At 42.5% G+C, this 14286-nt stretch overlaps 3 protein-coding genes across 4 annotated transcripts; 2 read left to right on the top strand and 1 right to left on the bottom strand.

Annotated features, from left to right (window-relative positions):
• The first annotated feature begins 54 nt into the window (after positions 1-54).
• On the top strand, positions 55-2642 carry srr (serine racemase). Of its 2 annotated transcripts, none has more exons than XM_040035035.1 (7): positions 55-172; positions 1061-1238; positions 1316-1497; positions 1633-1763; positions 1881-2029; positions 2107-2196; positions 2288-2531. In XM_040035035.1, exons 2-7 carry the CDS (start codon positions 1061-1063, stop codon positions 2422-2424), a joined length of 867 nt encoding a protein of 288 aa, XP_039890969.1. In that variant the 5' UTR covers positions 55-172; the 3' UTR covers positions 2425-2531. The 2 variants fall into 2 exon arrangements, with proteins under 2 accessions (XP_039890969.1, XP_039890968.1); XM_040035034.1 differs by having other exon boundaries at positions 57-172; positions 2317-2642.
• Positions 2643-4530: 1888 nt separating this feature from the next.
• On the bottom strand, positions 4531-6426 carry tprkb (Tp53rk binding protein). The gene is made up of 4 exons (XM_040035036.1): positions 6169-6426; positions 5864-5986; positions 5573-5749; positions 4531-5440 (listed from the first exon to the last, which is right to left on the bottom strand). Exons 1-4 carry the CDS (start codon positions 6307-6309, stop codon positions 5354-5356), a joined length of 528 nt encoding a protein of 175 aa, XP_039890970.1. The 5' UTR covers positions 6310-6426; the 3' UTR covers positions 4531-5353.
• A 133-nt stretch (positions 6427-6559) lies between these two features.
• On the top strand, positions 6560-11448 carry alg10 (ALG10 alpha-1,2-mannosyltransferase). The gene is made up of 3 exons (XM_040035030.1): positions 6560-6989; positions 8820-9017; positions 9100-11448. The coding sequence occupies exons 1-3, from the start codon at positions 6825-6827 to the stop codon at positions 10159-10161; spliced, it is 1425 nt and encodes a 474-aa protein (XP_039890964.1). The 5' UTR covers positions 6560-6824; the 3' UTR covers positions 10162-11448.
• The last annotated feature ends 2838 nt before the right edge of the window (positions 11449-14286 follow it).

The raw sequence follows: 14286 nt of genomic DNA, 5'->3' as shown, positions 1-14286 counted from the left end.
AGCTAGAATATTTCACCCAGCTGCTCCACAGAAGCCGCCATGTTTGCGGTCCACTCAGCAATAACGTTCGACTTGAAACGCATTTTATGCCGGAACCATCGAGCTGCAGAGGAGGGAGACGAAAAAGTTGTAACACTAAACTTCAAGGAGCTGAGTGAAAACAAATAATAAGGTCTGTGTAAAAAAATACCGAACAGAATAAATATACATTTTTGGTTTCGTTTTGTTGTGCCAAAAAGTGATTGTCTGCCAAAAACTGATTTCCGGTATTTGCCAAAAAGCGATTGCTCATATTTAAAGTGCTATAAGTAAGTTGTTGGGCTATAATATGTTAAACATATGTCAAATGCATCCCTTATGGATGACATAAAGTCATCTTGAGCCACAAACAACATTCGTGTAACAAGATACAAGCCGCAATCAGTTTTTGGCAGCGACTTTTATATAACCTTTATTTATGCAGTAAAAAAAAATCTCATTAACATTAAAAATGTATTTTGTAAGAGTAAGTTTCCCAACAGGACAGCAGAAATGGCAGCAAATATTACAATAGTTCTGTAAAAATATTTTAAGTGGGGATAAAGGACCGGATTGGTTATAATGTAAGTACAAGTTGTAAAGATACTTAAAAAACAGATAATTTTTTAATTCTTTATGTAACCCCTTTGTATCCCCTGTTCACCGAAGTCTATTTACGAACATACGTAAAGATATTACACATAAAAAATACACAGAAACACTGGAAATCAGTTTTTGGCAGACAATCACTTTTTGGCACAATAGTTTAAAGGCGAAAACATAGTTGTTTTATATATAATTTAACTTTCACGTTTCTTCCTAATAAATCAGAGGCTCCGAACTGCTTACAAATTAAATCAACTCAATTCTTTACATTTTCCGATTATTAAAACGGTGAACTCATGGTTGAGAGCTACATATTTTAAATTAATCCTACAGTAACTGCAAAAATATATTAATGAATGAATGAGTGTCTTTTATACGTTTATGTAAAACTAAACTACTGGGTGTGATGATGTTTCTCTGTTTCTGACCCACCCAGATGTGTGAGGTGTCTGCAGACCCTGTCACCCTGGACATGCTAAAAGAAGCGAGAGAGACGGTGAGGAGCAGCCCTCTGGGTGTCATCAACACCCCCATGATCGCCTGGAGGCAGACCACCCTGCCTCTCAGCATTGACTGCAACATCCACATCAAACTGGAAAACATGCAGAGAACTGGTTGGTGAAACCCACTTTGTTTGGCTTCCCTGACACTTTGCTGCAGGTTTATTGACTTCCTGTTTTTTGAATGACAGGGTCTTTTAAGATCAGAGGAGTAGCCAATCAGTTTGCCAGGAGACCGGCGGGTGGCCGTTTTGTCACCATGTCTGCTGGAAACTACGGCAAGTCGTTTGCATATGCCTCAAAACACTTTGGGTCAAAGGGCAAAGTGGTGATGCCTGAAACCGCCCCAGAGAACAAGTCCATCTTTATACAGGTCAGAGGTTGTTTGTGGCACAGTTAAGCAAAAGACAAAAGCCTTGAAAGTTAAATACAGACAAATAAATTACTTCCTAATAAGTGTGAATTTATTACTTTGTCATCTTCATGGAGTGGTTATTCTTGTCCTCAGAGTTTAGGGGTTGAGGTGGAGCGAGCTCCTACATCCTGTCTGATAAACGTGGTGAACCGTTGTGTTCAGGAGGACAACATGACCTTCCTGCACTCCTTCGATGACCTGGATCTAATTGCAGGGCATGCCAGGTACAATCAGGGCTGGATGCTAGTGCATAAGAGTGCTTCTATCTTCGTGTTTTATTGGTAACAATTAGATTTTTAATATCTCTGTCTTTTATTAATTACGTGTGCACATGCATTTAGTCTAGGTATGGAGTTGCTGGAAGTGATGCCGGAGCCTGATGTGGTGGTGGTGTGCTGCGGTGGAGGTGGGCTGCTGGCTGGAGTAGCTGCTGCCATCAAACTGTCAGGTTGCAGTAAAACCAAGATCTACGGCGTGGAGCCAGAAGGAGGTAAAAGGTCACCGACAAACTGATGTTTAGCTTGTTTTTGTGTGCAGAAACTTTAAGTGTGTTTCTGCTTAACGCAGCTTGCACAATGTACAAAAGCTTAATTGAGAAGAAGCCAGTAGAAATGGACAGCAAGAGCATCGCGTCAGGTCTTGCACCACCTTTCGCAGGTAGTTTTTGTCAAATTTCTCTCCAGCATATCTGGCTTGTATGTGAACTGTTCTTTTAAAATTCCTTGACTTTCTGTTTGCGATACATGAGAAAATAGAGTTTTCTTGCGCCATCACCAGGCAGGCTGCCCTATCAGCTGTGCCAACGTTACGTGGAGGGGATCGTCCTCGTTAGCGATGAGGAGATCGAGGCTGCCGTGTCCACGCTCTACAGATCCGGGCTGGTAGTGGAGCCATCAGGCTCTGCTGCTTTTGCTGCCATCGTTAACAACAAGATCCCAGAGCTGGAGGGCAAGGATGTTGTGTGCATCCTCACCGGAGGGAATATCGGAAAAGCCGAGCTTGTGAACTTTCAGGACTGACAAACTACAAATCTGTGACTTCTTACAAATCCGTGCCAGTAACTCTCTCAGATAACAATTTAGAATAAACATTGTTAATACCCATGTTTTTACTGCTGTCGTAATTCTGCGTCTTTCTGGTATGTTTTTTATATTCTTAAAAGTCTGACAGTGTGAGAGAGTGTGCCGATCAGAATGTGTAGGTAAGTGCTTGACTCTGATTGCTGATTGGGAATGACAGCAACTCAGCCATGAAGTGGTATACCACATAACATCACAGAGCGAGGACAGCATATGTTGATGCGCATGGTGTGCAAAGACCACCACCTTCCTGCAGACCTCCAAACTTCATGGAATAGGTTTCCATGGCTGAGCAGCTGCATCCCAGCCATGGGCGATCGTGGCTCAACATTGTGGGATCTGCATTTGCGGATGCCCCCTTTCTGTTCCACCAGGACCCAGTGCACAAAGCAAGGTCCATAAACACATGAGAGAGTTTGGTGTGGAAGAACCTCAACCTGATAGAACACCTTTGGGATGAATTAGAGCAGAGACTGCGAGCCGGGTCCTCTCGTCCAACATCACTGTCTGACCTCACAACTGTGCTTCTGGAAGAATGGTCAAAAATTCCCATAAATCCCTCCTAAACCTTTCCACAAGGTTTGGAGCCTCTTTTCCACTCAAGTTCACATGTGTTTGAAAGTAAATGAGCAAATACTTCTGGCAATATAGTTCACCTCCACCTCTCCATACTGCAAACATCATAGTCCACAGAGAATCCTGCAAACAAGAAGGGGCTCAGTAATCCCCCCCGCCTTGAACCTATCTGTCACTCCTACTGCATACCTCACACATGTCCTGCAGCGCGCTCACTGCCACTCCTTACTTCCTCATGCAGTACCACAGTTCCTCTTTTAACAACCTATCATATGCTTTTTTTTCTAAATCCAGAACTCCTGACCTCCTCTATATTTCTGCAGCAACACTCTAAAAACTCTTTCTCAGCACAAAGCCATAACTGCTCTCTGATGGCAGGGACATATTCAAGGATGGCAACTCCAGGAATCGTGCCAGGAGCATCATCTTCAACCTTGACAAAAAAATGAATGAAGCTCTGGAAATAAACGCTGTGACACTGCATAAGCTCATCCAAATGTTGTCCCCGGAGGATGTGTACCATGCTCAGAAGTAAGGGTGGTCCAACAAAATATTCAGAGTGTGACTATTTCTGGATGGGCAGTGTAGCTTATTGTGTTACATGCTGTTACATTTCAAATACTGTGATTCTCATTAACACTTTGTTAATGAATAGTAATTACATTGTAAACTATAAACATCAACATGATTTGCTGCAGTAGAATGATTATAATACAATGCTCTGTAATCTATAAGCATCTGAATGGTTATAATAGTTCCTGGTCCTCCTTCACTACGTCCATGAATCTTCTCTGAGGTCTTCCTCTTTTCCTCGTGTCCCGCAGCTCCACATTCAACATTCTTTATTAAATATTTCTATTATTATCATCAACAGACGTAAAAAGTGCAATTTTGTCAAACCTAACTCCAAACTTTTTAAAACAAACAGCAGATTTATTATTCATGCCTCCCCAGGCTGACAGCCATTGGCTGAAATTTGGCTCGACTGAAGTGCCTTCATGATAGTGCTTCGGGGCATTTGAGCCTTTTTTTTTTTTTTTTTTTTTAATTATTCAGAGGTCTGGCTCACATCCACCTCAAAGCAATTTGGATTCATAATTCAGCTCTGCTTGCAAGAGAGCAGCTTTACATCGCTGAAAAATCGTCAGAAAACTAACCTTCAGTGTATAGAACCAAAAAACACAGTGAATGAAAAAAGTTCAAAGGTAAAATAAAACAAGAAATAGGATGATGCTAAATAATAAGAAACGCAAAGATTTCTCCCTACGTCCTACGACATGGCCGTGGCAAAGAAGAGATAAAAAAAAAAATAAACAAAGATGAGGTCACTCAAAGGTTTAAGAAAAATAAGATTTATTTTGACTGAGCCCAGTGTACACAGATCAAGACTGACAATTTCTGTTGGTTTAAACTTAAGAGTGTGCTGGGCTAGTATTAAAAACAGACATAGATCTATTGACAACGGATCTATTGTTAAACTGCTGTGTGAAAAAAAACAACACATTTTCTCAGATATTATTAGGTATATCCTGGTCTTACAAGGTGTGATCATAAAGTTCTGCAACTCTGCAAAAACAAAAACAGCCCCCCCTCGAAGGTGGTCTCTGGTGCAGCAATCTGTTACATTTGGCTTCATTTTAGAGAACAGAGTTGTATCTGGCTGTATGTAACCAGTGGTGAGCTACAAAAAATCCCAACCTTTGGTGTTTTCGATTTACAGTGTACAGATTTACGTCATTTCTACTAAATGCCGTCCCTTGAATGCCTCAGGATATTAGATCCTTGAATAAGTCTGACCTTGGTGCACAACACATGAATGCTGGGAAAAAAATCGTCTAGATCCTGATGCGTTGCTTTTGGATTGTGTGCTGTTTGGTCGGTGGGCTGTAGGTGGACAAGCCGCTCTCATAACCTTTGATGACCCTCCGAGTCAAAGCTGTTTCAGCCTGACACAGAAGTTAACGTTTGAATTGCTCCAGTGGACAGAATGAGACGTTCGAGGAGTGATCTAAAAATAGCAGCGGTGCTGGAAGTAGTCCAGTCCTGCACAAGGACAAGTGTGTCGAAGTGGAGCTCAAAGCGTAGTCTTTCATTTCTTTAAGGGTGAAGTCATAAAAGTCACAGAAGTTTCTAATCGCACCTAGTATATCCCGCCGAACCTACATAACATCCTTGGTGGCCATTCTGCATACGACCGCATCAAGCAGACTCCCACATTTCTCCTCCTGGGGAGTGACTTTGTACAGCTGTAATGGAGGGAAAAAAATTAATTAAAATATTCTTTAAATTCATCAAGCAAAGAAACAACTGTGCAGCCTGTCACCCCTGTAACATAACAAGATACAAGTGTGGAACGCAGATTAATTAAAAGCAGCGACCTTTTTGATCTTTGCGTGGTCTGACAGTGAGGAAATCTCTTCCACTGGAACCTGCCGGCCCTCCACCCTGGCTGCAATGTCTGACACGACCTGGGACTCATCTTTGCTGTCAACCATAACGATCAGAACGGAGTCATCACCATCTGAGATCCCAAATCTTTTAAAGGCCTCTGAGATCTATATTAGTGGAAGCATACAGATAGCTTACATATCTAAAACTACGTTAAGAGTAACATATTTTTTCAAAAATCGGAACATGGATCTCAGAAACATCTGCTTCTTCTCACTTACATTATTTGTAGGGGACAGATTGAAGATGATCTCCGAGTAAAGAGTTCTTGTCTTCATTTTTTCTATTTTCTCTAAGTGAACGGCTTTATTGGCAGCTACCAGCACTTGAAAAGGATCCACCAGCTGGAAATGGAAGCACAGGGTCAACGTAAGCAAACAGCAAGACTCCAGGTAATTCTCAATTTTTCTTTTTCAGTGAAAGACACGAGTACTTAACGGTTTTATTAGTATGTGTTTTATACAATAAAACACAGGCGTATTTTGAAAAAAAAAAAGCATTGCTAAAACAGACGGAAAAGGCTCACCATCGTAGGGTTGATCAAAGCACCGTTTATTTTCCCTTCCATGGCGCTTTTTTTCAGCTCTGCAGCATTTTTGACTTCTTTGAAGAGCATCTGGGTCACTCTGTGGTCGGGGAAAAGCTCCAGCTTTTGTGTTAGATGCATTCTCAAAACACACACACACAAAAGGTTGGATAAAATTCTATAAACGGCACACGGACCACGGTGCTTCACGTGAAGTCTCTACACGGCGGGGGGAACCATAACACGGTGACACCGCGTCAGAGGAAATCTCCTCCTAGGAGGAAAAAAAGGATATCACAAGGTAGTAAAACGGCAGTCAATAACATAATCATCCAAAATAAATCATACATATATGTAAGGCAGATATTACTCGACAGATAATCCCACGCTAAAGTATTTAGCATAGTACCGGAACCTTTGGTTTTACACGAGTTTCTGTACCGAGCCTATTTCTGAATCGGACCGCCAGCTGTCAAAAATCACAAAAATTCTTCCGTTTAGCAACGGTGGACATGTTTCAGACAGTTTTCCTCTAAATTAACGTTTTCCCGCGGTTTAAATTCTGTAGTCTAGTAGTTATGCGAGATACTCTAAAGTCTAACAGCTAGCTCTGGTCTGAACTTTTCTCAGTTTTACACCGTGTTTCGTCGTCAAACATGGAGAAATTTGAAGGCTACATGTTCACTGCTCTGTGCAGCACCAACTTCTTAATATCCTGCCTGCTGTTCTCCAGAGTGACCCGCGAGCAAAGGGAGCCCTACATGGACGAGATCTTCCACGTCCCCCAAGCTCAGAAATACTGCCAGGGAAAATTCAACGAGGTAAAGTGTGAGTGATGAGGGTGAGCCCGCCATTATCAGGCGGATTAAGGTTAGCTAAGAGCAGCGGGGCTTTCGATTAGGGTTAATCTCCACACTGGGCATATAGGGCTGTATCAGTATGGTATGCCTGTCTGGATGAATTATATTTATTGATGTCACGTGGGCCAGCTTTAAAAGGAGCAAGGGACTTTGTGGTGAAGTGAAGCTTAACTGCTCAGATCTGTATGAAGCTCTGTAAACCTTACATTACTAATGGCTATCTGTAAAGACATGTTGCATGTTCATCCTCATGTGACATGATGCATGGCATCTGACTGACAGTGAAAGCAGTGTGTGTTAGAGGAAACTAGGCTAAACGATGGTGTTTTAGTCAGGGATCCATGAGAGAGTGAGAGTTTTCTAAAAAGTGTTAAAGCCTTGCAGAGAAAAGATTGGGGTGGTTATTATTCATCACAGCCCTGCCTGGTTCACATGCAGCAGAGTAACATGATGCCTGGGTCCAAGCAGATGCCTGCGAGGCTCCAGGCACGTAGGACAAGAGACCAGTAAACGACCGCCTTGGCAGCCCAAAAATCCTTGTGGCTTCCAGCAACCACTAAAGGAATGAAATTCACATTTTCATTGGCTAAGTGGTTGTCATCAGGGAATACACTTTCCTCCTAGCAGTCAGTGGTTGCAAGAGAGTTGGCAATCAGTCTCTAGGACTGTCTGACAGGGGGTTGTCTTTTCCTACAACCAGACTCATGTTATGCCTGCAATCTACTGGAGCCTCTTTCCTTGTCTAGGGCTAAATAGATAAATAATTGGATACAAGCATAAAAGTAGTTCTCCTATAACACATCGTACGCATATTAATGCATGACGTTTTATCAAGTTCAAGATAAAATGACACGTTTAAGTGTGTTTTATAAACTGTTATGAGCTGTCTTTGTTTGGTGAGGGGGACGTTAGTGCCCGTAGTGAATCTGGGAGTTTTGGATTTTACGGATTGGTAATGCCTACCAGCAGTTCAAACAGATGGTGACTTGGATGAGAGCAGTCTTTGATGATGATTTGGGGCTGTTCGCAATGTCTGTGAGGGAAGGAAGAGAACAACAGTGTTGGTGATTCTCTGGAGGGCCTTTTTATCTGCTGCTACGAACCCCATGTACCACAGTGTAATGAACTATGCTCTCAGCGGTGGCTCTGTAGAAGCACAGCAGGAGGAGCATTTAACTGAGATGATTCTTCCTGAGTGTCCTCGGGAAATGCAGGCCCTGCTGGGCCTTCTAAATGATGGCTGAGGTGCCATTGGAACAGGAGAAAACATTAGACCCATGGTGGATGAAATTTAAATGACTTTATTTGTAAATTTGTGTCGTCACATACTCCATTGGACGACATTCATATGTATCAACAGACTGCTATATCATTTGGGCTGTAATTTTAAGATAGCATATAGATGAAGATTGTAAAAAAAAGGCTTTTGTCTTGTGGCTCAGGAGCCAGAGCAGGTCGTCTACTAATCCAAAAGTTGGTTGTTCGATGCCTGGCTGTAATAATGAAGTGAGTGCTGATGCAAACACAGGTTTTTTTTCTTAAATACTTGTATCACAGACTAGCCAAGAGAACTGACAGTGCTATGAAATATCCCTGTGGAGGGCCACAACAATAAGATTATAAAGGGATACAATTAATATTGAGCACCGTGAAGCTCAGCTCAGCTTATTGGTGTGGCCCTTCACAGCGGAAGCCCCCCAACTCCCCACTCAAGAGCCATTATCAGCTCACTCCACATGTTAAGTGAACTTTACACCTTGTGCCGTGTTAACATGTTTTTAATTCATGCAGTGGGACCCGATGATCACCACTCTCCCAGGCCTTTACCTCGTCTCAGTGGGAGTCATCAAGCCTGTGGTGTGGCTCACCGAACTGACAGGCGAGGTGGTGTGCTCCACGGCCATGCTGCGCTTCATCAACCTGCTCTTCAACTGTGGCAACCTTTACCTGATCTATCTGCTCCTCTGCAAGCTGCACCTCAGGGAGAAGGTAAGTCCAGGACACGAAGACAAGACCACAAGTGACTTAATTTTTTTTTTTTTTTCTGATGCCACATTAACTTCTCTTCTAGACGCGGACAACCTCACGCCGAGTCCTGTCAGCGCTGTCTCTGTCCACCTTCCCTGTGCTCTACTTTTTTAACTTCCTCTACTACACCGACGCTGGATCTACTTTCTTCATCCTCTTCACCTACCTCATGACCCTGTACGGCTGCCACAAGGCCTCTGCGCTGCTGGGCGTCTGCTCCGTGCTCTTCCGTCAGACGAACATCATCTGGGTGGCGTTCTGTGCAGCCACTCTGGTGGCAGGGAAAATGGATGACGCCTGGAGGGTGGAGCATACAAAAAAGAGGGACGAGAAGTCTGCACCGTCTCAGATCCCGCTGTCATTCAGCGGAGCTAAGAGAATCCTGCTTTTCACTCTGGAGTTCCTCACCTCACCCAATCACGTGAAGGCGGTGCTGCTGGTGGCCTGGCCTTACGCGCTGGTCGGCGTTGGCTTCCTGGTGTTTGTGGCGCTCAATGATGGGATCGTGGTTGGCGACAGGACGAGCCACGAGGCCTGCCTCAACTTCCCCCAGCTCTTCTACTTCTTCTCCTTCTCCCTCTTCTTCTCTCTCCCCGTCTCGCTGTGTTACCACCGCGTCCTCCGCTTCCTGCAGGCTCTCAAAAAGCAGCCTTTGTTTTTCCTCCTGGTCACCGGCATCTCTTTGCTCCTGGTGTGGAAATTCACCTTTGTCCACAAGTACCTCCTGGCTGATAACCGCCATTTCCCCTTTTATGTGTGGAAGAAACTTTTCCAGAGGCACGAACTGGTGCGTTTCCTCCTCATCCCTCCGTACATCTTCGCCGGGTGGAATTTTCTGGACTCCTTTAAATCGCGCTCTCTCTTTTGGAGTTTGGCTTTCCTGGCTTGCCTCGTGGCCACCACAGTCCCGCAGAAGCTCCTGGAGTTCAGGTACTTCATCGTTCCATACCTGATGTATCGCCTGCACATGCCCCTTCCCTCCCTTCCCAGACTCATCGGGGAGTTCCTCCTGTACACGGCCGTGAACATTGCCACCATCTACATCTTCATCGCCAAGACCTTCCACTGGCCGGACAGCACAGCAACGCAGAGGTTTATGTGGTGAGGAAAAGACTAAAGTAATCATTTCAGGATTTTCTCCTGTGTTACAGGGGACCAGAACATCTTAAAAATCAAAGCAAAGCCTCTGTTACATCTCAGTATCAGACCGACACGGTCATATCATTTTTATACACTAACCACACGGCTTTGTTCTGAATTTGTAGGGTTTTATTCTCCCTACAGACAGAATCAGTATCTCCAGTTTGTATTTGACTGGCAAAAAAAAAAAAAAAAAAGTACTTTTCAATGACACTCAAAACACTCATAGGTAAATCCTGCCAGTCAACTGTGAATCATTTCATGACTGAATGAAATTGATATTAACAAAAAATGTTGGTAATAATAACAGTGGGAGATCTCAGTATTGTAAGAGCGCTGGTGCAGATTTAAATCATAATGAAGAATGTTTAATATACTGTACTCGCATGTTGTTTTTACCCCAAACAGCTTTTTTTCCCCCTTCAAGCATTGATCCTTGTCGAGGTTAAAAAAATAACATTTCAATATGGAATAAAAAAAAAAAATCGGGCTCTCAAATAAATTAGCTTCTTTTAAGATTCATAATTCTGACATAAGAAATGTAACTGATTCAGGAAATCAGAAGATTTAATTTGTAAATTTAACAAAATGTTTATTTTGTTGTGTCAAGTCTACTTATGAGGCTTCCTTGTTTTTGTACGGCAGTTTTTTCTACAGCACTTGTAAAATGTAGTACAACAAAATTATTCTTTTGCAAGTATAATTAAAGAGACCAAAAATGATATAATCGTAATGTAAAGTTTAGATTTCTTTTGATGTGGGACGGTTTTTTTAAAGCATTTTGTGCCAGTGATGGACGCCGACAGAACTTTATAATAATGGGACTATTTGAAGATGTACATACATTTTTACCTCGATATTCACTATGACCAAGCCATACGAGTCCACTGGAGGTGACCAAGATGTGTGTCGAGATGTTCACTGTTAATTTAGACGTTTTTGTTTCTGCTCGTCTGTACGTGCCCTCGTGCTCGATTTGTGGATGTGGTTAATTCCGCTGCTTATTTGTTGTCGTTTTCTTTATATGCACGAGATTTCAATCATAAAATTCATCCTAACGAAAATCCGATCACGTTGGTTTGTGACTCACGCGATCAAAGTCAGTCAAATCTGAATGTGTAATTTGTCGTGTTTAGTTTGAATGCAGTGTGACCTGTGTGTAGGTGTGAACACGAGTAAACGTTGTGCATTGATGCTGTAAGTATGCTGCTCCCATCTTCATTCAACTGTGGAATAAAATATTCAAAATCAAGTCTGTAGAGCACTCGTTTGAGTTTCACGTGAAGATGGACGATAGCGTTATATGTGCACTTGACGGTCACTTTATTAGGTACACCTCCCTACTTCCTTTTTGAAGCTTCTTTTGCCCCCTCGAGATGATTTGAGCTTTTTAACATGCTGCGTTCTCCTGCTGGAAGCAGCTGTCAGAAGATGACTACACTGTGGTCATAAAGGAATGGACACGAGTATTCGGGTTGGCAGAGTTAAAACTACGGGGACTAAAGTGTGCCAAGAAAGTATCCCACACATTTGTTACACTACCAGCAGCAGCCTGAACTTTTGCTACAAGCCCGGATGGATCCATGCTGTCATGTTGTTCATGCCGCATGCAGACCCTACCACCAGGCAACGTTTCCCAGTGTCCTGATAGGCGTGACCCTGTGTGGTCTTTCCTATCAGCTCGAAGCAGTCTGGCCATTCTGACCTCTGAAATCAGCAAGACATCTTCTCTGCTGCTCGCTGGATAGTTTCTGTAAACCCTCGAGATGTTTGTGTGGGGAAAATCTCAGTCAGTCATCAGCTTCATCCAGACCAGCTGCCACCAATGTTGTTCACTGGCCATTTTTTCCCCATCTGCACTACTTCCTCTGTTTCGTGGTTCCACAAAAATGTATGATAACTATAAACACCTTTATTAAACACCTCGTTATGTTGAAGGAACACAACGGAACAGAAATCAAGTCATTTAGAACTTAATCTGATTAATACTGTGACTATTTCTCCTTATTGACATCAAGTGGTACTAACAGTTTGTCTCAGTCGGATCAGCCAGAGTCAGCCACCAGGAGGTGCTATAATGCAGCGCTAGAGACCCCTATGAACATGAAAGTGCAATTCACCATGAAGTAAATGAATTCAACATCTGAGTAACAGTGGAAAGTACTCAAGCATTAATCACTAGACGTTTTGTTTGAAGTCGGCCTTGAGGAGAGATATTTAAGGTTCAAACTGAATCAGTGAATTGATATAAAGGCCCTGACTCTAAGAAACACACGTTTACAGGTGAGCATTGTTATTGTTTTGCTCAAAGAGTATCTGTGATGTAAGATTCCTACTTTAAGTAAATGTAGCACCGAGTTCGAGGGCCGTTTTTGTCGTATTTCACGTTTCATGCATGTAATATTTCCAGTGGGTGACCGGTCTGGGCTTTTCTACAGAGCCATGCTGCTGTAATAAGTGCAGAATGTTGTGGTATTGTCTTGCTGAAATACTAAAGGCCTTCACTGTTAGGCTGCCATCCACATGGATGGCAGCCTATGTTCCACTGTGAGGTATATTTAACGCAATACAAATTCTAATCATTTCTATACAAAGTGAATTTATTGAGACTTTCTGGGGTGTCACCTTTGCACACGGTCATGTTATCAATTAACTGCAGCAGTTGTGCAACATTCAGTTTTCTAACATTACACATTTTAATGAGTACCGTGAACTGGTACATAAAAATAGAGCCTTTAAACGATTAATGCATTGCATCTTTATGTTTTACGCAAACAGGGTCCTGACTTTTTGGAAACAATGTGGTAACATGGAAAAGGTCAATGCTAATTTAGAGCAGTATTTTAGAAGACCGCAGACTCAACTGTAAGAAAGCAGAAAAAAAACGCATGGCGATGATTGCTCTCCATGCCACCTGTGTCGTTACTGGATTCTAATTACAGTAAGAAACACGGGGCCAGCTCACAGCTCATAAAAGTCGCACTGGGATGATTACACAAATGTTGACTGCACAGCTCAGCCAATCTGAGCCTGCTGAAAGGACACTGTATGTACTGTTGTCTTCAGAGCAGCGTTCACAACATCTGCTCGGTCACTTCATGGTTTATAATAGAGTTTTATTTTACTTTTTCAGGTTTGTCCTCCTTTCACTACATTGACTTTTTTAACCTGCCAATTGATGAAAGTACAAATTAGTCTTTCTCATCAGGGTGTTTGGGCATTTTGAAAATGACAGTCTCAAAGGGATCGTTCATATATTCGATTCATTTCCTGATGCAATCAATCAAAGTTTGTCCTTGACGACGTGGAATATCTTATTCATCACTGATTGTGTTTCAGGAAGACCTGATAAAATAAGAAAAAGGTTGGAAATGATTGACACCAAGCGTGATAAGTATTTCAGGAAACAGAAAAAAATGTAAATATCAAAGTCAAACTGTGACAATTCACCTTTTCCTGCCAGTAGTGTGTGGAAGAGTCATAGTTGGCTCTACTTCAGTAAACCTGTAAACTTGAACCTTTTTTCCTGAGTAAAATCTTGACACTGCACATGTGCAGTAGAGCACATGTGAGGATAGTGTGCTAAATACAGCTTCGGCTCAGTCTCAGTGCAGCCTAGCAACACACAACTAGGTTCAAAGAATAGGTGTGCATCTGTACACACATATCAGTTACAATGATACATGTGTGCTGATATTATCTCTCAAGAAGCAGTTTTTAAAGAAGGTAAACAGGTTTGAGGTACAAACAAATTACACAAGAAGTGGAATGGAAATCGCTTTTATGGAGTGATGAATCCAAATTGGACAGTTTTGGTTTAATGATAAAGCACTGAGCGTCTATAGCTGTAAAACATTTTTCAGCATCACAATGATGCAAACAATCAATGCAGTAAAAGCACACCAGGAAAGAGACAAACGCACAGTGCAACACTATGAGTTATGGATTGGCCTCCCCAGAGCCCGGACCTCAACACTACTGAAGCAGAGTGGGATCATCTCAACAGAGAACAAAACAAAAGGGAGTCAACATCTGAAGAAGAGCTTTAAATGTTCGTCGGGAAGCCCTGGAGAAGCTTTCCTGAAGACTG

The sequence above is a fragment of the Simochromis diagramma genome, unplaced genomic scaffold (assembly GCF_900408965.1).
Source record: "Simochromis diagramma unplaced genomic scaffold, fSimDia1.1 OVJJ01000816.1, whole genome shotgun sequence".
Taxonomy (NCBI): domain Eukaryota; kingdom Metazoa; phylum Chordata; class Actinopteri; order Cichliformes; family Cichlidae; genus Simochromis; species Simochromis diagramma.
This window is presented reverse-complemented; position numbering and strand designations above follow the sequence as displayed.